The sequence below is a fragment of the Ruditapes philippinarum genome, unplaced genomic scaffold, assembly GCF_026571515.1.
Source record: "Ruditapes philippinarum isolate M1 unplaced genomic scaffold, ASM2657151v2 ctg11316_1_1_1_1, whole genome shotgun sequence".
Classification (NCBI taxonomy): Eukaryota; Metazoa; Mollusca; class Bivalvia; order Venerida; family Veneridae; genus Ruditapes; species Ruditapes philippinarum.
Window position 1 is genome coordinate 5,252 of NW_026857206.1, and position 21,272 is coordinate 26,523.

A 21,272-nucleotide genomic window follows, 5' to 3' on the forward strand; every position below is an offset into this window, starting at 1 on the left:
ACTGGTGGTCCCCTTTGCTGTTATAACCGCGCGTCTTAGTAGATAAATTATAAGTTCTTACATAATTTATTATTATATTTGACGATATAAAATTGAATTCTATATCTTCATCAATACAGAAGAGAAAACGTTAATGATGTTTCTTATTACTACAGTACTGTATTAGTTTTCACACAAGCTAAAACCCTTAAGTCAGCTTGTAAGATTGGTGGCTTACAATATTATATGGTCATAGATGTGTTCAATTGATATAATGTTAATAATTTGCTTATATTTTTGCATATTAATCAAGTATTTAGGTATTAAACTTTAGGTTAGGGATTCTGTATTTATCTATTTTATAAATATAATTGCCTACCGACTGCGAAAATGTTGATGTTAGAAATTGAGTTCACTTACCGAAACACTACCATTTTTCAAGATAGATTTTTACATAAGAAAGGACACTTACGGTTATTTTTGTATTTTCAGTGTTTTTCAGTATTTCCCTTTGTACGTGTTGCAAATCCGTCTATTTATTAGTGTCTACTTGCAAATAATACTGAACTATATAGATTATATACAAAAATACAAGCATATTCACAGACTTTTGAAGAAGCAAATAATCTTGTTATAAAAGGTGTAGTCAGTATATTACATTAAACCAGGAATTAAAGTATTATTTTTCTATATTGAAACAAATCCTTATCAGAAGCATGACAAATATAGGTTTCCCCATCTAAACAGACTACACAGACTCAATCAAACCGAGTCTGCAATTGTCTTGTAATTTTGTTGTGATTAATGCTTCCGAGGGATGTTGCACGTTTTTATTATCACTCATGTACAGGCTCAATCAAACAGAGTCTGCAATTATCTTGTAATTTTGTTGTGATTAATGCTTCCGAGGGATCACTTAGTTTCCAGATTTTTATAAGTAAATTATACTAATTATTATAATTTCACGTTAATCTAGCTATATACATGTAGTTTCTTATTGGTGTTATATTTTCAACAAGTTTGTCAATTTTTTCCTTTATATTTTCAGACACTTTTATATAACACAATTATAGTTCAACGCATGAAAGAAAGATTACACATATGTGCAAAATGTTATGAAAAGAGAAGACAGATTTCAAGTGTTATATGTCGGGGCCTGGTCCTGTTAACGTTGCCTTTGCATTGTTGATCTTTATTCTTGTTTTTTTTCCTTTTTTTGTAAAATAGGGACCATATTGGATTTATTTCCAATCAAAAAACTAAATAACTAAAAAAACTCATGCAAGAGAAAGGCTAACTTTCGGAATTTTATCAAATGATGACCAGAAACACTTACATGAAATGTTCAATTCAAGCACTGAACATATTGTAAAGACTGTCACAGGTAGCAATTCGCTTGCTTGACATTAAACAATGTATATACAGAGAATGTGAAAGATGTAGAGAACGAATAACCAAAAGGATGCAATGGATATGGGAGAAAAGCTTAAGTGGGATAGGTGATTGCCTGATTGAAACGGAAAAAGACAGTGTTAACAGAAGTCATTAATACTCTTTATACGTAACTCAGAAGTAAGCGGGCAGCTAGACACATTTATAACATTCGGCATTAATACAAAGCAATACCCTTCTTGAAAGGAAATATGACTGAACGGGATTTTTTTTCATATGGACCTTCATAACCTCTGATCCCCTTTCAAAATTCCATTTTATTTAGTTCCGCCCATTGTTTTCTCGTTTAGGGCACACGCTTTTTATTACTTGGGGACCATACGCCGCTTTTCATGGAATGGCACGGAAGTGTCACATTCACAAATACAGACTCCCTATAGAAAGCCCAACACGGCAAAATTGAAAATGTTGCAGGCTCGGTTTGATTGAGCCTGTTCATGGACGGTACTGGAAAGTGCAAGTTACCGTCCACGCCCCCTAGCACCGGCTTTAGCAGAATTCAACATTTAAACATGAAATGGTAAAATTTTGAATTTAGAAACATCCGCAGATGTGTTCATACGGCGGTTATCATGGAACCTTCAATGTGACACTTCCGTGCCATTCCATGAAAAGCGGCGTATGGTCCCCAAGTAATAAAAAGCGTGTGCCCTAAACGAGAAAACAATGGGCGGAACTAAATAAAATGGAATTTTGAAAGGGGATCAGAGGTTATGAAGCCTGCGTATCACAGATAAGACGTCAAAAGACAAATTTAAAAAGCAGGCAACATATCCTAAGGGTGATTCAACATTATTCAAGTAGGAAATATGATAAACAAGATCAACAAGGAAAGGCGGCGTTCAATGAACGCAACCCCCACATGACCCAGCAACAAGAACCAATGGCAAGGAGCCCAGGGGGACCCCAATCAAAAACAGGACAGGGCAAAGACAGAGCACGGACAGGTTAATCAATAAATGATTATTAATGTGTAACTGATTAGGAATTCAAGAAAATAAAAATAGGCCCACAAAGGGGAAGGGGACAGGAGACCGGGGGAGGGGGAGGGAGTAATCAAAGAAATAAAAACTAGAGGCAATGCGGAAGATACTTACCGTAGACGAGAAAACAACAAGGGACACAAGCAAAAGTGTCACCAAAACAGTATGAAACAACATAAAATAGATAAATACAGAATCCCTAAAGAAGCCCAACACGACAAAATTCCTTTTTATGTTTGGGGTCCGCCTGGGCTCCTTGCCATTGGTTCTTGTTGCTGGGTCATATGGGGGTTGCGTTCATTGAACGCCGCCTTTCCTTGTTGATCTTGTTTTTCATATTTGATTGAGCCTGTTCATGGACGGTACTGGAAAGTGCAAGTTACCGTCCACGCCCCCTAGCACCGGCTTAAGCAGAATTCAACATTTAAACTTGAAATAGTAAAATTTTAATTTTTGGAAAAAGACATACATCTGAGGAACACAGTGGGGCGCCGCCTTGGAACGGTCAGCAGCATAATAATGACTGCTGGGGAGTTTAAACCGGTTAATGGTGCACCAAACCTCGCTCTTAGCCCCACCATGTTCCTAAAAACGAGACAGTGTAAATAAAATGAATCCCCGCCAAGTGAAATTCTAACAGTTGTCATGGTTACAAAAGGTTAAATAAGTAAAACACTAAAATGATCATGTAGAAACATATAAAAGTAAACCCAATGACCATAACAAAAGTACTCAATGTCCTAAAGGAAGACAGAGCAACAAGAATATCACCTACAAGGGCCCGACGAAGCAAGGCAGAAATAGATAAATACAGAGTCCCTAAAGAAAGCCCAACACGGCAAAATTGAAAATGTTGCAGGCTCGGTTTGATTGAGCCTGTTCATGGACGGTACTGGAAAGTGCAAGTTACCGTCCACGCCCCCTAGCACCGGTTAAGCAGAATTCAACATTTAAACGTGAAATAGTAAAATTTTGAATTTAGAAACATCCGTAGATGTGTTCATACGGCGGTTATCATGGAACCTTCAATGTGACACTTCCGTGCCATTCCATGAAAAGCTGCGTATGGTCCCCAAGTAATAAAAAGCGTGTGCCCTAAACGAGAAAACAATGGGCGGAACTAAATAAAATGGAATTTTGAAAGGGGGTCAGAGGTTATGAAGCCTGCGTATCACAGATAAGACGTCAAAAGACACATTTAAAAAGCAGGCAACATATCCGAAGGGTGATTCAACATTATTCAAGTATGAATATTGGAACCACCCAACTAGAAAATGCCGAAAAGTTGAAACTAAAAATACCACAAGCACAACAATAATGTCGTGCTGAACGATCTTCAAGGATCGAAAATATAATATCATTGATTAAATGTACGGGGAGACTTTTTACAGCCGCCACACGGCACAAATAACACGGATGTGATCATGAAATAGATAAATACAGAGTCCCTAAAGAAAGCCCAACACGGCAAAATTGAAAATGTTGCAGGCTCGGTTTTATTGAGCCTGTTCATGGACGGTACTGGAAAGTGCAAGTTACCGTCCACGCCCCCTAGCACCGGCTTAAGCAGAATTCAACATTTAAACGTGAAATAGTAAAATTTTGAATTTAGAAACATCCGTAGATGTGTTCATACGGCGGTTATCATGGAACCTTCAATGTGACATTTCCGTGCCATTCCATGAAAAGCGGCGTATGGTCCCCAAGTAATAAAAAGCGTGTGCCCTAAGGCAATAGAAAATAAATTCCCAGATTCTCATCCCCGCCCGCCCGTCAAAAATTGCTCCGCCCGAACGATTTTTATTTCAAAAAAAAAAAGAAAAAAAGAAAGAAAGAAAGAAAGAAAGAAAGAAAAAGATTTTTTTTTTGCTTGATAAGTGTGTACGGATGCCGAGTATTTAAAGTTTATATTAAAGTCTATCATCATCTGTGTGGCCGAAAGTCCGTCATTCTCGGTCCTGGCTGAATAAAGATCGGATCATGTGCGGTCTGAGATAAAATTTCTTACCGTGAAAAATCCTCGGGTCCAAATAAAATTTCTAAGAGCTAAAAATAACCTGCTTTGATAGTTACAATGAAATGTGTTAAAGAACTTTAACTATATTGAAGTTTGAACGACAAAAGACCAATTTTGGACAAGTCAAATATAGTCAAATAAACAGCAGTTCATAACAGCATCGGTAAATTTTGCCGTAAATTACAAATTTTGAAATTTTGTTTTACAATGCCTTTTGAAAAAGCAGCTGAATAACAATTTAAAAATACTCATAAAATAATTAATCTGATAAAATCAAAATCAACAACAACTAGAATTGTGAATGGTTATGCAGGAAACAGACATTTTTTCGTTTGTCACATATTTTCGCGATGCCGATTTTTATAATACAAAAAGAAGTCACCAAAAGGAAGCCTTGTATTGATAAAATTTGTCCAATAACACTTTAAATATAGTTTATTTATTAAATTTACTTACTGTATTGTTTACATTAGTTTAGAATGAGACATTTGCCAGTGTGTGTTGTACAATGGATATTTTCCTCAGGGAGGGGGTGCCTGGAATCACAGATATATTGTACAAGCTTCATGATGGAATTAATCAAGAAGAAACAGCAAAATTGGGAGTCTGAGGATTTTGAAAATCCTAGTGAGGACCATGATTATTTCTACCGTCCACATTTTGTTTTGTTTCTTCATTGAAAGCCAAACTAAGAAAAGCCGTCATTTTGACATTTCACCCAGGTTCTGCTATCATATAATACTAGAAATGTCACGGCCTGAAATAATCATCTGAACCAAAAAATAAATAACAGGAAGCTGGTCCTTGTGGCCTTAAAAATGAATTTCGCGTATAATCTCCATGGCCAGCGTGCTGCTTGATTTTGTATGTAATCTTTATAATATCTTTAGTCATAAATAAAATAGCTTTTTAATATAATAGGTAAATCTCTGTACTTTCTTTGCCAAATTTTCATTGAGCTTAGATGTTATTTTTGCATTAGGATTGTCTTTTTGTGTAGCTTCATTGATTGAATTAATTAATTTACTCATGTAAAAGCACTTTTGATCGGCATAGGCATAGTACATCTTTATTCAACTCTTATAAAATTAAGATGTCTTATTATGTAACAATACATGTAGATCTATATATTTTTTTTATTTTGTCAAAACATCAATTGGTTTGATGTAAAAGGTTCAATAAAACAGCTAGATCATTACAATCAAGATAATTATTATCATGTTGCTTCCATTCTCAATCTGAATCTATATATATCTTACATACACATAATGTTAGAACCTATTATATAGAACAAATTCCCAAATATTGACCTCTTCGTGTGTAATTCCAGACCGAGAATGGAAAATAAAAATTAAAATCCACCCACCCGCCCCATTTTTTCCCAAAATTTGGATGAGAATCTAGTTATTTATTTTCTATTGCCAAAACGAGAAAACAATGGGCGGAACTAAATAAAATGGAATTTTGAAAGGGGGTCAGAGGTTATGAAGCCTGCGTATCACAGATAAGACGTCAAAAGACACATTTAAAAAGCAGGCAACATATCCGAAGACGAACATTAAGACAATTCAGTCCCAAAGGGCTTTACGAACTATCCATCATAGAGTCTCCCACTTGGTTCGTCAGATGCAATCAAAAGAGGAAAGCGTAGTGTCCAACTGTAAAAGGGTTGAACACTAAACATGCAGTATGTCTTAAAATAGTAGAGTCATAACCTCTTTTAACAAGCAATTATCATAGTATTGCAAGCAATCCATAAGTCCCCTACCGGTAAGAGCCCAAGCAACATTCTGAAGGGCCATTGGCCATTCACTTAGGTTCCTATTTTAAGTAAATTTGTTGAAAAAGTTCTTTAAAAGTGATCACAGGAAACAGTTTTTATGTACAGACAGACGGACTGAAGGACACTCTAAAGTTATTTTTTAAACATCCCTGTTATCAAAATATAACATTTTTAAAATCCTATCATGATTGAAGAAGTTGGAGTAAAAATTACCAATTTCTCAAAAAAAAGTCTAAGTTCAAAAGGGGCATAATTCTGGAAATAGTCTTGCCAGAGTATTGAACACTCACAAATGTTGAGTGACAATAAGAAACATTTATATGAAGTTTGAAGTAGATACATTCAGAAAAAGAAGTTATTAAAAAAAAAAAACAATGTTTTTTTCATGAAAATTTTAAGTTCAAGGGAGGTAATTCTGATAAATTTTGTGCTAGAGTTGTAAACCTTGTCACATATGATGTGGTTGATGACAAGCAACTTATATTTAAAGTTTGAAGAAAATACCTTAAGAAAATAAAGAACTTATAGTGAAAAAACTTAAAAACTAGAATCAGAAATCTTGAAATTCAGTCTATTTGTTGCCATAGCAACCAGAATTTTCAACATAGGAAGATAAAAAAGGATGTGCATAATTTCCATACTGCCATCTACCCATATGTCAAGTTTCATAAACATATTTTCAGTACTTTTTGTGTTATCACTGGATCCAGGTTATGTGTAAAATTTGTCATATTTTCAGTCTATTTGTTGCCATAGCAACCAGAATTTTCAACATAGGAAGAAAAGAAAAAGACGTGCATAATCTCCATACTGCCATCTATCCATATATCAAGTTTCATAAAAATATTTTCAGTACTTTTTGCGTTATCGCGGGATCCAGTTTATGTGTAAAATTTGCCATATTTTCAGTCTATTTGTTGCCATAGCAACCAGAATTTTTAACATAGGAAGAAAAGAAAAAGACGTGCATAATCTCCATACTGCCATCTATCCATATATCAAGTTTCATTAAAATATTTTCAGTACTTTTTGCGTTATCGCGGGATCCAGTTTTGTGGACGGACGGACAGACGGACGGAGGGTAAACCTAAAGTCCCCTCCGGTAAACCGGTAGGGGACTAACAAGCAATTATCATAGTATTGCAAGCAATCCATAAGTCCCCTACCGGTTAGAACCCCATTGGCCATTCACTAATGTTTCAATTTTCTCTATTTTAAGTAAACTTGTTGGAAAAGTCGAGTTATCACTGGATTCAGTTTATGTGTAAAATTTGCCATATTTTCAGTCTATGTGTTGCCATAGCAACCAGAATTCTCAACATAGGAAGAAAAGAAAAAGACATGCATAATCTCAAGACTGCCATCTACCCATATGTCAAGTTTCATAAAAATATTTCCAGTACTTTTTGCTTTATCACTGGATCCAGTTTATGTGTAAAATTTGCCATATTTTCAGCCTATTTGTTGCCATAGCAACCAGAATTTCCAACATAAGAAGAAAAGACAAGAGCACCGCTAGGCGGAGCATTATATGCCCGAAAGTATTTTTTTTTTAATAAGGATGAAGCATTTATAAGACATGGAAATTAGCTGTTCATCCTATAAAATTTTACAGCTGTAGGTTGATTAATACTTAAGTTATTAATAATGACCTTAACCTTTGACCTTTTGACCACAAAATCAATAGGGGTCTTCTACCTTATATGGACAATCATCCTAAGAAGTTTGAATATTGTTGGCCAATTGGAACGTTAATTATGCTCTAGAAACTGTTTTCAGTATTAAGGTAAAAGTGACATTGACCTTTGACCTTGTTACCCCAAAATCAATAGGGGTCTTCTACCCAATATGGACAATCATCCTATGAAGTTTGAATATTGTGGGCCAAATGGAACTTACGTTATGCCCCGGAAACTGTTTTTGGTTTTAAGGTAATTGTGACCTTGACCTTTGACCTAGTGACCCCAAAATCAATAGGGGTCTTTTGCCCAACATGGACAATCATCCTATGAAGTTTGAATATTGTGGGCCAAATGGAACTTACGTTATGCCCCGGAAACTGTTTTTGGTTTTAAGGTAATTGTGACCTTGACCTTTGACCTAGTGACCCCAAAATCAATAGGGGTCTTTTGCCTAACATGGACAATCATCCTATGAAGTTTGAACATTGTGGGCCAAATGGAACTTAAGTTATGCTCCAGAAAGTGTTTTCAGTTTTAAGGATATAGTGACCTTGACCCTTGACCTTTTGACCCCAAAATCAATAGGGGTCTTCTACCTAATATGGACAATCATCCTATGAAGTTTGAACACTGTGGGCCAAATGGAACTTAAGTTATGCTCCGGAAACTGTTTCCAGTATCAATGAAATAGTGACCTTGACCTTTGACCTTGTGACACCAAAATCAATAGGGGTCTTCTTCCCAATATGGACAATCATCCTATGAAGTTTGAACATTGTGGGTCAATTGGAACTTAAGTTATGCTCCGGAAACTGTTTTCAGTATCAAGGTAATAGTGACCTTGACCTTGTGACCCCAAAATCAATAGGGGTCTTTTGCCCAATATGGACAATCATCCTATGAAGTTTGAACATTGTGGGTCGAATGGAACTTAAGTTATGCTCCGGAAACTGTTTTCAGTTTTAAGGTCATAGTGACCTTGACCTTTGACCTTTTGACCCCAAAATCAGTAGGGGTCTTTTACCCACTATGGACAATCATCCTATGAAGTTTGAACATTGTGGGTCAATTGGGACTTAAGTTATGCTCCGGAAACTGTTTTCAGTATCAAGGTAATAGCGACCTTGACCTTTGACCTTGTGACCCCAAAATCAATAGGGGTCTTCTACCTTATATGGACAATCATCCTATGAAGTTTGATCATTGTTGGTCGAATGGAACTTAAGTCATGCTCCGGAAACTGTTTTCAGTTTTAAGGTCATAGTGACCTTGACCTTTGACCCCAAAATCAATAGGGGTCTTCTACCCAATATGGACAATCATCCTATGAAGTTTGAACATTGTGGGCCAAATGGAACTTAAGTCATGCTCCGGAAACCAAATTGCTAACGGACGGACGTACGTACGGACGGACGGACAGACAGACGGACGCCAGGGGGTATAACATAATATGCCCTTTCGGGCATATAAAAAAGACGTGCATAATTCCAAGACTGCCATCTACCCTTCCGTCAAGTTTCATAAAAATATTTCCAGTACTTTTTGCGTTATCACTGGATCCAGTTTATGTGTAAAATTTGCCACATTTTCAGCTTATTTGTTGCCATAGCAACCAGAATTTTCAACATAGGAAGAAAAGAAAAAGACGTGCATAATCTCCATACTGCCATCTATCCATATACCATGTTTCATAAAAATATTTTCAGCACTTTTCAAGTTATCGCGGGGTCCAGTTTTGTGGACGGACGGACTGACAGACAGACGGACAGAGGGTAAACCTAAAGTCCCCTCCGGTAAACCGGTAGGGGACTAATAAAACGTTTAATGATTTTAGTAAAAACAGCAGAAAAATTACCATGACCTAAAATCTTACGAAGTTTGTAAATCACATCGCCATAAAAACCAGGGGTGAGTAACTCGAAGCTTTCGTTAAAATCACGCTAACGAAGGCGTTAGCGATCGCGTAACGAACACGTTAGTCATTTTTACGATTGTTTTTGTTGCATAACCAGAAAGCATCGTTATGTAATCGCTAAGCAATCGTTAGTTAAAATTCATAACGAAATCGTTGTGTAATCGATAAGGGTATACACAGCATTTCGCGCCATCTGTCATAGACACATAGAGTACATTGCACCACAAATAATAATGGAAGAAAAAGGTAAAAGGCGACCACGCTTTGAAAAAGATGAACTTGAAATACTTTGTCATGAGGTAGGTCTGAGAAAAATTACATTATTTGGTAAATTTAGTGATACTCTATCTCTTGAGAAAAAGAAAAAGTCGTGGGGCGAAGTGACAAACAAGATCAATGCTGTCTCTCAGGTTACTCGTACGGTTGACGAAATACGGCGAAAATGGAATGATTGGTCAAGCACTGTCAAGGTCAAAGCATCTAAAAAGAAAAAAAAGCCAAACCAAAACTGGTGGCGGTGTTGACACTTTGCCTGATTTAAGTCTGTTGGAAGAGAAGGTATTAGTTATTCTGGGAAAAGTTGTAGTTTCTGGTTTACCTGAAGGGGATGGACACGCTGGGCAGTCCAAGTTCAGTGAGCCCGAGTCAGAATTTTTCTGACATATACAATGAAGAACCAAAAGAAAATCCAAACTCGGACGACAGTGAAACAGCTTTTGCTGTCAGCACATTAGAGACTTATGAATCGCCAGGGAATTCTGATAGTGGTGATACGGTTATAATCGACCAAGAACCTGAAGTGCAATCTCTTAAGAGGTGCTTAGAAAAAACACCTTCACTTGACAAAAAGCGAAAGAAGACGGGAAGTCAACTAGTTTCAGACGACATTTTATCCATTGAAAAGGAAAGACTTCGCATTGAGGGAGAAAGGTTAAACATTGAAAAGTCACGTCTTGATATAGAAAAGTCGAGAGCTGAGAAAGAAGAAAAAGTTATTGAACTTTTGACTAGATTAGTTAGCCAGAGGGACGGTTCTCTAAACAACCATTTTGCTGACCAATTCACTGAAGCACAGACATATACGTCTTTGTAAAGGTATTTGTTAATCCAAGAACACAAGAAGTGTTTTTATAAAAAATAGTTTTGATTTGACCAAATGTTCAATATTTGAATACTGTAGGATACACATATTATGGTGTTTCATTCTATGATCTAAAATAATGTCAAAGTCAGTATTTTATTTTGACAGAACGTCGTCTTAAAATTCATTTTCAAACTGATTATTTATTAAGTCCTATGACCGTGACCGCTGATACAAACTTGACCCACAATGCACAAGCTTTACCAATTATTCAAACTGTCATATTTCTTTTGTTGTTGTTGTTTAATAAGTATAAAATGTATTCAGCATTGTCCCTACCTTAGTTTTATTATATACATGATAACTCTTTTTCGAATAAACAAAAAACAAGAAAGGATAAGAACAAAACGTAAGTTAGAGCAAACAGATAATGTAATTTGAACTATATTCATACACCCTAGAATAATATAATTTGAACTATATTCATACATCCTTAAAATCTAGGTATGCTATTTACATAGATGTGATTACATGTCTGCCATAATGTTAAAAATATAGAGGATATTTATGTTTTTTTCTATAAATGCACGATTTATTTTCATCGTGTGGTATGAAAATAAATATTTCATGAGTGGCGGAATCTTAAATTTTCTTTTTATTATATACATTTTTCTCATTATTGACATTATAACTTTCCCGTTAATTTTATGCATTGGCTGAATTTAGAAGAAAGTAGTCCGGGGAGACCCCAGTGAAAATACGGAAGTTATGGTTCACTGCAGTGAAAAACTATTTTTTGACAGTGAATATGCGGGAATTGATATTATATACATTTAATTCCAAATTTCATTTACAAGTCGCTAAATATCAGTAAAATGTAAATCTAAAATCATTAACAGAAAATTTGTTCTTTTTACAAAATGAAATTATATATATTCCCCCCGTGAACACCAACTTTTATATTTTCAATCGTGACTATGCCATTTGAGAAAACAATTGCAACTTGTAATTAGTCTGTGAAATATTTATCAGTCAAAAGTATCATCTATACTAGTATGCAATAGCTTTGTATAGTAAAACATAATATATTGAGCCGCGTCACGACAAAACCAACATGGTGCGTTTGTGACCAGCATTGATCCAGACCAGTCTGCGCATCTGCAAAGTCTGATATGATCCATTATGTTCGCTATCAGTTTCTGTACTTGTTAAAATGTTTAAAAGCGAACAGTATGGATCCTGATCAGACTGCGCCGATGCGCAGGCTTGTCTGGATCCATGCTGGTCGCAAACCCATTATGTTGGTTTTGTCGTGACACGGCTCATATATACTAACTGCTAAACGGTAAATTTTCAACTTTAACTTTTAAGATTGAAGCAGTTTTACGTTTAGTGATATATTTCTATTATTTTACAGGTAAGAACCGAGCTGCCGCCAGAAGTTTTAGGAATGATTTTTGTCATGATTCCAGTTGACGAAATTTTAAGTACCATTCCAGCGGTGTGTAAAAAATGGCAGAAAATTACAAATGCAACTTGGTTTTGGGCACTTTTTAGAAATGTCACACTTGTAAAGCCTTTGTCAGTTCCTGATTTCTCCACCGTAATACCGCATATGAGGAAGTTGGTGATTTTGCGGTTGGATGTTGATCTATTCAACATTAATAGATGTATTTTTGCCAATCTTAGACAATTGCGACAGCTAACTATTTCGGTGTTCGGAAGATCTCCTATGGATGTTATTGAACTTTTACTTCCGGGTACTGTCACATTTGAAATATATTGAAATTAAAGGTGCCTCATTTAATATTGAACAGCAGTGTTTTCTTGCTGAGAAACTGAATTCGGTCGAAACTTTTATCATTACGTACGCAGCACCTGTCGGTCCAGATGATTTTCTGTATATGATCTCAAAAATGCAAAACTTAAAATGTATCAATATAAGCATTAAAGATTTTAAACAGAAGTGGGCTAATATTGTTTACAAATACTGCGGCAAGATTCGATTTGGACATAATATGATAGATCAAATTCCTTCAAATCTACTTTCTTACACACGACACATGTACCACATTTAGACACAATTCAGATGGAATATTCAAATATGTGTGAAATCGTATCTTTGTAATCTTTTTTTTCGTATTTTTGATTTTGTTTATCTTTTTATTGTAAGTACGAATGTTCAAGCATATATCTGTGAAACACACAAGAAACAGTTGACAGTCTTTATTTATCTTTTGATTTGTATATCATATGTTCGGCATAAAACGCATCTAAAGAAAACAAATCCATGCAAGTTGTTGGATATATGTATTGTATTAATATTTGGCGTATTTTTTATTTGGTGTTAGGTTAAAATGTTTCTTAAACGTTTATTTGCATATAATAAAAAGAAAATTTGTTTAGTTTAGTGTAAGATCGAAATATATTTCACCTCGTGATCATCAAAAGTTAAAATTTCACTCGTGGCTGCGCCACTCGTGAAATATACCTTTTGGTGCTCACTCGGTGAAATATATTCCGATCTTACACATCATTTCTATATTTTTAAGTACAATATATACGGTCATGCTTGCAAATTTGTTGTAGCAAGATAATTTTTGTTATGATTTTAATGATGCTAGTCAAGGAATGAGTTTCAATTTCTGTAAAACTTCGATTACAATACTTTTGTTACACACTGGTGAAAATATTTAAAATGTTCGTCTGTTGTTAACATGAAAATACTTTGAGATACAAAGCAAGTTTCGATTTATATTTTTTCATTCCATGAAAATAGTGGTAAGCCATTTATTCAAAGTATATGGAACATATAAAATGGTTTTCTTAATATACTACGCTGAATTTAATTATAACATTTATCAATATACTGTGTTGCGCTAATTCAGTGTACATGTACATGTATGTGTTTATGATGAACTCTTTTTATTTTACTTTGTATATAGAACTAGTATAAGTTCTACGTTTTTTTTAAGTATTAAAAGTTTAAAACAGCAATGAAGTGCATGTATTATATTCTTTTGATTTCATATATGAAAGAATACACGTGATGTATTGTTAAACATGCAACACAGATAGTGTTGACTTGCGAGGCAAAAACACAAATAACCATAAGATAACAGAGCTCTCAACAAGTCGCTTTGTTTTCCCTATGTTTATTGATTAAGCATTCTAATATATATGAATTTCAGTCAGTTATCTAAATACTCTGTTGATCAAATCTGCCCGTGCCTGCCGTCCGTCCTGAAACACTTCCTGTTCCTGTTCTTGTTCATTTTCATTTTCAGTCTCAGCTTGCTGGTTGCTATCGTCCTCGTCTGTATCGTCAGGCAGAGGTATGCGTTTTCTTGTACAAATATTGTGCAATATCCCTGTTGCCATTATTACGTTTACACATCTTGCTGGTGAAAAACTGAGATATCCTCCTGATTTATGTAAACATCGGAATCTCATTTTCCAGATACCAAATGTTCTTTCAACCGTGCATCTTGTCCTCTTATGAGCAAAATTGTAACGCCGTTCAGCTGCATCACGTGGTGCAGAAATTGGTGTCAGCAGCCATGTTTTCAGGGGATATGCGCTGTCACCTAGGAGCCATCCATGTTGAATACGTCCAGATTCAAACTCCTCTGAAATACCACTGTCAGCGAGAATAAATGCATCATGGGTTGAACCAGGCCAACGAACCACTAGATTTAAAAGCATATTGTTTGAGTCAGATATGCCCTGAATATTCAGCGCATGAAATCCCTTACGCGTAACGTAAATATGTTCATCATCATGGGGACTAATGTCCCATCCACTGTACCAAGAACATGCGGAAACTGCGCAATCTCGTAAAATCTTTGCTTTTCCAGTCGTTGCTGTTCACCAAGTAGGGGAAATTTTATTTCATTTTGTAGACGCCGTGTTATAAAATATGAAACATCGCGTACACAACGCGATACTGACATACTGCTTACACTATAACCATCACCAACTACAGATTGAAAACTTCCAGTTGCATAATATCTCAATGCCATCAGTACTTGGAGAGATACCGGAAGTGCATTGCTTCTTTTGGTTGGACGGCTTAGATCATTGTTGAGCGCCTCGCAGAGATCGTAAATGGCATTTCTGTTCATTCTATACTTTTTTATCAAATCAACATCATCCATGAAGTCGAGAGGATTTTCTCTATCTCGAAAAACGCGTACCTGCGGAATAGTCCCTCTCCTACGGCGCTCTAATGCAACTGCTAACAGCAAGGCGGCCATTGTCTGGAGTGAAAAACGCACCACTTATAAATAAATAATTTTTATACAAATATTTGGAAATATTTTAAAAATCATTTACGAAAGAAATGCTCACTAAAGTTTATTGAGTACAGTTGCGCGATTATTATTTTTATTATTTTCATTATAAAAATTAAACAGTATATATTTTGAAAACGTATGCAGTATGAAAAGTCGGTAAGGTCCCCGGTAACATGTATCTATTTATGGCATTTAAGCTTGAATCATGCCATGTGGACATAAATAATATGGGGTATTTTTTATATAAGACTTGACCATAGCCAGCGCGTTTGAAGTTTTGAATGAAAAAATCACATCGCTGCAAATCCTATCTTGTGACTAGAACATACTAAGTACTTATTACCTGTAAAATACGAAAGAAATACAAAATAAAGAAATAATCCATACTCATTTGTTGAAATAGCTTCTCACGTTGTTTTTCTTTTTCTTCAACGAAGGTCTAACGTGTACTCCGAGGTGTTCGTTATTTTACGACAGTTTCGTTAGCATTTTTGGTATAACGAACGCTTTGAGTTAGAGGGTAAATAACTAACTAGAGCTTAACCAAGGCTTAACGATGATCGTAACTCTAACGAAAGCTTCGAGTTACTCACCCCAGGCTGGCTAATCCCTTGTCGCAGAGGAGTTTTTAAATCACTATTGAATTTGGAAATTAAATCAAAGTTACGATTGTAAAATTTAGTAAAATATTTCCGTAATTTATGATAGCGGTAGCCCTGTTTTAGAAGCTTGCTGGTAATAAAAATATTCCGCTCGTTGAAATCCTTTACGTTGCTACACGCTCTAGCGAATCTAATTAACTGGGAAACATAAACCCCGTAAGATGTTGCATGGGGTACGTCTCCATCTAAATGTGGGATAATTAACTATACAAAATTAAAGTCCCTCTCTTTTATCATAAGGGTTTTCGTGTGAATAAAAAATTGTTGTTTAAAAGGAAAAATGAAGATCCAAAAATGGGTGTACTAAAAAATTTTTAAAAAGTTTTGTTTTTTTTTTAAATTTTTAGTTCATGCGGATAAATTTTCAAAACACCATTTATCAAAAAAAGGATTAAACTAAATTAAAAAAAATCATTTAAAAAGGGATCCCGGAAGTATTTTTAAATGGGGACTATAAATCTTGTTGTTTATTTCGAGAAAACCCCAACATAAAGGGCTCTTTTATAGCATACAAAAAACAAAACGGCGACCAAAAGGGGGCACAATTAGGTAACCCATAGGAAATTCCCTATGATCTGTTTAAAATAGGGTATTACCAACCTGACATAAAATGTTGTCTAAAAGAAAAGAGAGTGCTCTACAAACTTCGTCACAGGTCCCACATAGTATAATGTTTTACATTTACATTTCCGAGGGATCACTTTGTTTCCAGAATTTTTTACAATACCGTTAGTAAAAAAAGCTTTGTTAGAATTACATGCTAGAAAGGTAACTTTTTCCCGTGCAAAAGTTTTCTGAATTAGGGAAATTAGTTTTATCATTGATTAATTTATGTGGCAAAGTTGTATAAAGTGTAGAAAAATCGTATGTACTGACAGTTGAAGCTTGAAAGTTATTAATTTTGAATTTATCCAAGATTTCACCAGAATTTTTAATTGACCAAAAGAGATGTTTGCCTGTGTTTTCATAGACTTTATCACAATATCTAATTACATGTGTTTTTAATGGCAGTCAAACAAGACGTCAATGTAGAAATTAGCAATGAATCTAGCTTTGTAAGGTTTTTTATGTAATTTAGGAATCCAATACATAATAGGAAGTTTAAGTTCTTTTTCATTAATTTGTACTTTAAGATTTGAAATATTAGTAATATGATTGTTTACAATGTCTTTTTCGGAGGCAGAGGTTTTAGAAATACGCATTAGTACTATTAAGTTCCTTATGCAAAACGTTAATGTAATGGATTCGTCATACAATTATAATATTATTAGCCGCCTTGTCCGCTGGCACCAAATTCTGGAAACAAAGTGATCCCTCGGAAGCATTAATCACAATAAAATAACATAAGAATTGCAGACTCGGTTTGATTGAGTCTGTACATGAGGGATAATGAATAAGTGCAACATCCCTCACGCTCCCTAGCACCGGCTTGAGCGGTACTCAATTCTCAACACTTTATAGTGTTGGCATCAATGATCCCGAAGGACCAAAACAAATTTTGAATGAAAAGCTAGAATATCTTTCTTCAGATGTCTTAAAGTAAGTCTTGTTTTAAGTGGCAAAAGATGTTCATTTCCACGATAAAAATTAATACGTGAATCAATAAATTTAAAGATGTTACGTTTCCATGTATCTAGAGCATTACTATCCGCATTTTCACGGCGACACCATTTGACCGAAAAATCCTCTATAGATTCAGCAATCTGACCACGACAAGCATTAAAATCAATTTCAGAAGGAATTCTGTATTTAGGTCCTTTCAAGAATAAGTTACGAATTCTTTTGTCTGCAATTATATCAAAATTACCAGTGATTACATGGCCAAAATCTGAATTACAAAATTTAGGGGGCGTGAGGGATGTTGCACTTATTCATTGTCCCTCATGTACAGACTCAATCAAACCGAGTCTGCAATTCTTATGTTATTTTGTTGTGATTAATGCTTCCGAGGGATCACTTTGTTTCCAAAATTTTGCAGTCTCAAGTTGTTGGAGTATTAGACTGAATATCTAAGTCAGAAACCACTTTGTTGTAATTAAATATGATATTTCTAACAGGTTTCTTATATTTATAGCAAATAATTGGTATCTCGGTGTTTTTGAAGTATAAAGGAACTGAATTAGTGACACGTTTATCACGAAAAATACTTGGTAAATCGATGAAATCGATACCTGTATTAAGAAAGGTTACTTTTAGGAAATGCCTGTTGTGGTCAGAAGTGTTGTCGATATGAGGTCTTAAGACGTGCTGAGTATAACTTTGAATAAGATAAGCTGCTGTATATAAAGGATCTGTTTGAATAACTATATTATCTGCTTCCGCGTCTAAGATTTTCAGAGATGATAATGAAAGGGAAGTAAGACGTGATAACATTGCATGTTTACCAGAGTTCTTTAAGATAATATTTAAGTCGGTGACAGACAGGGTAATTTTAGATTTACGTTTGATGTTGCCATTTCTACGTACTCCGTGAGATCGGGATTTACGTTTACGAATATTCAGAATAGAAAAATATATCAATGTTTGGATCTTTAGAGATGTTACCTTGTTGAAAAATATTGTCATTTAGGCCAAGTGGGAAAGGCGTTTGTAAGTTCTTGATCCATTTTAATTCTGCTAAGTGTCTAACTTTAACTTTAAAATATGAAAAACAAGATAAAACTAGCAAAAGCATCAGAATCATAAATTATTTGTTCCACTGGTTGAATTGAAACATTTTTAAATGAATGACCATCTTTACGAAAATGTTGATATAGAAAAATAGATAAATACAGAATCCCTAAAGAAAGCCCAACACGGCAAAATTGAAAATGTTGCAGGCTCGGTTTGATTGAGCCTGTTCATGGACGGTACTGGAAAGTGCAAGTTACCGTCCACGCCCCCTGGCACCGGCTTAAGCAGAATTCAACATTTAAACATGACATAGTAAAATTTTGAATTTAGAAACATCCGCAGATGTGTTCATACGGCAGTTATCATGGAACCTTCAATGTGACACTTCCGTGCCATTCCATGAAAAGCGGCGTATGGTCCCCAAGTAATAAAAAGCGTGTGCCCTAAACGAGAAAACAATGGGCGGAACTAAATAAAATGGAATTTTGAAAGGGGATCTGAGGTTATGAAGCCTGCATATCACAGATAAGACGTCAAAAGACAAATTTAAAAAGCAGGCAACATATCCTAAGGGTGATTCAACATTATTCAAGTAGGAATATTGGAACCACCCAACTAGAAAATGCCGAAAAGTGAAAACTAAAAATACCACAAGCACAACAATAATGTCGTGCTGAACGATCTTCAAGGATCGAAAATATAACATCAACAATATAACATTAACAAGTTGTAAATTTTGTGCGATTTCTCATTTTATAAAAATGTTCACGGAATCGAATTTTAAGAGAACGTCCTGTCTGACCAACATACTGTATGCCACACCCAGGGGTGTTTCAAGTTAAAACATAAACAAAATGAGTTGCCTTTCAGTCAATATCTGTATTTAAAATAATATTAAAAGTTCTCCCATTTACATTAGAGGTTATTGTAGACCTGTGCGATAAAAAGTTACAACATCCGCACCTCTTAGAATTACTCTTAATAATAGAAGGATACACTCTAGCACTATGAGGATAATTAGTATGTGTGATATTATATTTCTTAGAATGGTATGTTTTATAGGAGAAAGCCTAATGCGTAAAGAATTATTAAAAATATTAGAGTTAGTGGATCGTGGAAATATAAAAAGAATTAACAGATGAAAAGTTTAAAAGGCGAAAGAACGACGGATGGTGTTCGTCTAGGTGTACTGTAATTTCTAATCTGTAAAGAATTAGTAGACGTAGAATGTACCCGAAGAGGTGAAAGAAAGTGTGTATTGTTTCTATTCAATACATTGATAATTATATGTAGTAATAAAATGATTCCGTGTCCAGTGGGGCACCAATATTAAAGTAACGAGACTAAAATATTAGTGCCACATTGTACACAGAACCTGCAAAATGGTAAGATTAAAGAAAATTTGGGTATAAAAATAAAATAAAGTGGAAATAAATATAAAATATGATAAACAAGATCAACAAGGAAAGGCGGCGTTCAATGAACGCAACCCCCACACGACCCAGCAACAAGAACCAATGGCAAGGAGCCCAGGGGGACCCCAAACAAAAACAGGACAGGGCAAAGACAGAGCACGGACAGGTTAATCATTAAATGATAATTAATTTGATTAACTGATTAGGAATTCAAAGAAAATAAAAATAGGCCCACAAAGGGGAAGGGGACAGGAGACCGGGGATGGGGAGTAATCAAAGAAATAAAAACTAGAGGCAATGGGGAAGATACTTACCGTAGACGAGAAATCAACAAGGGACACAAGCAAAAGTGTCACCAAAACAGTATGAAACAACATAAGACATACATCTGAGGAACACAGTGGGGCGCCGCCTTGGAACGGTCAGCAGCATAATAATGACTGCTGGGGAGTTTAATCCGGTTAATGGTGCACCAAACCTCGCTCTTAGCCCCACCATGTTCCTATAAACGAGACAGTGTAAATAAAATGAATCCCCGCCAAGTGAATCCCCGCCAAGTGAAATTCTAACAGTTGTCATGGTTACAAAAGGTTAAATAAGTAAAACACTAAAATGATCATGTAGAAACATATAAAAGTAAACCCAATGACCATAACAAAAGTACTCAATGTCCTAAAGGAAGACAGAGCAACAAGAAAATCATCTACAAGGGCCCGACGAAGCAAGGCAGAAGACGAACATTAAGACAATTCAGTCCCAAAGGGCTTTACGTTCATTGAGCGCCGCCTTTCCTTGTTGATCTTGTTTATCATATTTTACGATCCATCATAGAGTCTCCCACTTGGTCCGTCAGATGCAATCAAAAGAGGAAAAGCGTAGTGTCCAACTGTAAAAGGGGTTGAACACTAAACATGCAGTATGTCTTAAAATAGTAGGGTCATATGAGATCTATCATCATATGAAGTTTCAAGTCCATATCTTTTATAATTTATGAGAAATGGCCTGGACAAAAATAAAGTATGAAAATATATAAAGGGTAAAAACTCAAAAATAAGAAATGCAGAGTACCGGTCCTTGTACACTGCAATTATTTTTAATGAGATCTATCATCCTATAAAATAGATAAAAACAGAATCCCTAAAGAAAGTCCAACACGGCAAAATTGAAAATGTTGCAGGCTCGGTTTGATTGAGCCTGTTGGAAAGTGCAAGTTACCGTCCACGCCCCCTAGCACCGGCTTAAGCAGAATTCAACATTTAAACAGGAAATGGTAAAATTTTGAATTTAGAAACATCCGCAGATGTGTTCATACGGCGGTTATCATGGAACCTTCAATGTAACACTTCCGTGCCATTCCATGAAAAGCGGCGTATGGTCCCCAAGTAATAAAAAGCG

General features: G+C 35.4%; 2 protein-coding genes across 2 annotated transcripts; both read right to left on the reverse strand.

Annotated features, from left to right (window-relative positions):
• Nucleotides 1-12,677: 12,677 nt before the first annotated feature.
• On the reverse strand, nucleotides 12,678-14,648 carry LOC132749070 (putative nuclease HARBI1). Its single transcript, XM_060738751.1, has one exon. It carries the CDS (start codon nucleotides 14,595-14,597, stop codon nucleotides 14,088-14,090), a length of 510 nt encoding a protein of 169 aa, XP_060594734.1. The 5' UTR covers nucleotides 14,598-14,648; the 3' UTR covers nucleotides 12,678-14,087.
• On the reverse strand, nucleotides 14,627-15,148 carry LOC132749071 (putative nuclease HARBI1). The gene has a single exon (XM_060738752.1). The coding sequence runs from the start codon at nucleotides 15,146-15,148 to the stop codon at nucleotides 14,627-14,629; it is 522 nt and encodes a 173-aa protein (XP_060594735.1).
• Nucleotides 15,149-21,272: the final 6,124 nt, after the last annotated feature.

Coding starts and splice junctions, on each gene's coding strand:
- LOC132749071 (XM_060738752.1), bottom strand. CDS start 15,148: ATGGCCGCCTTGCTGTTAGCAGTTGCATTAGAGCGCCGTAGGAGAGGG.
- LOC132749070 (XM_060738751.1), bottom strand. CDS start 14,597: ATGCTTTTAAATCTAGTGGTTCGTTGGCCTGGTTCAACCCATGATGCA.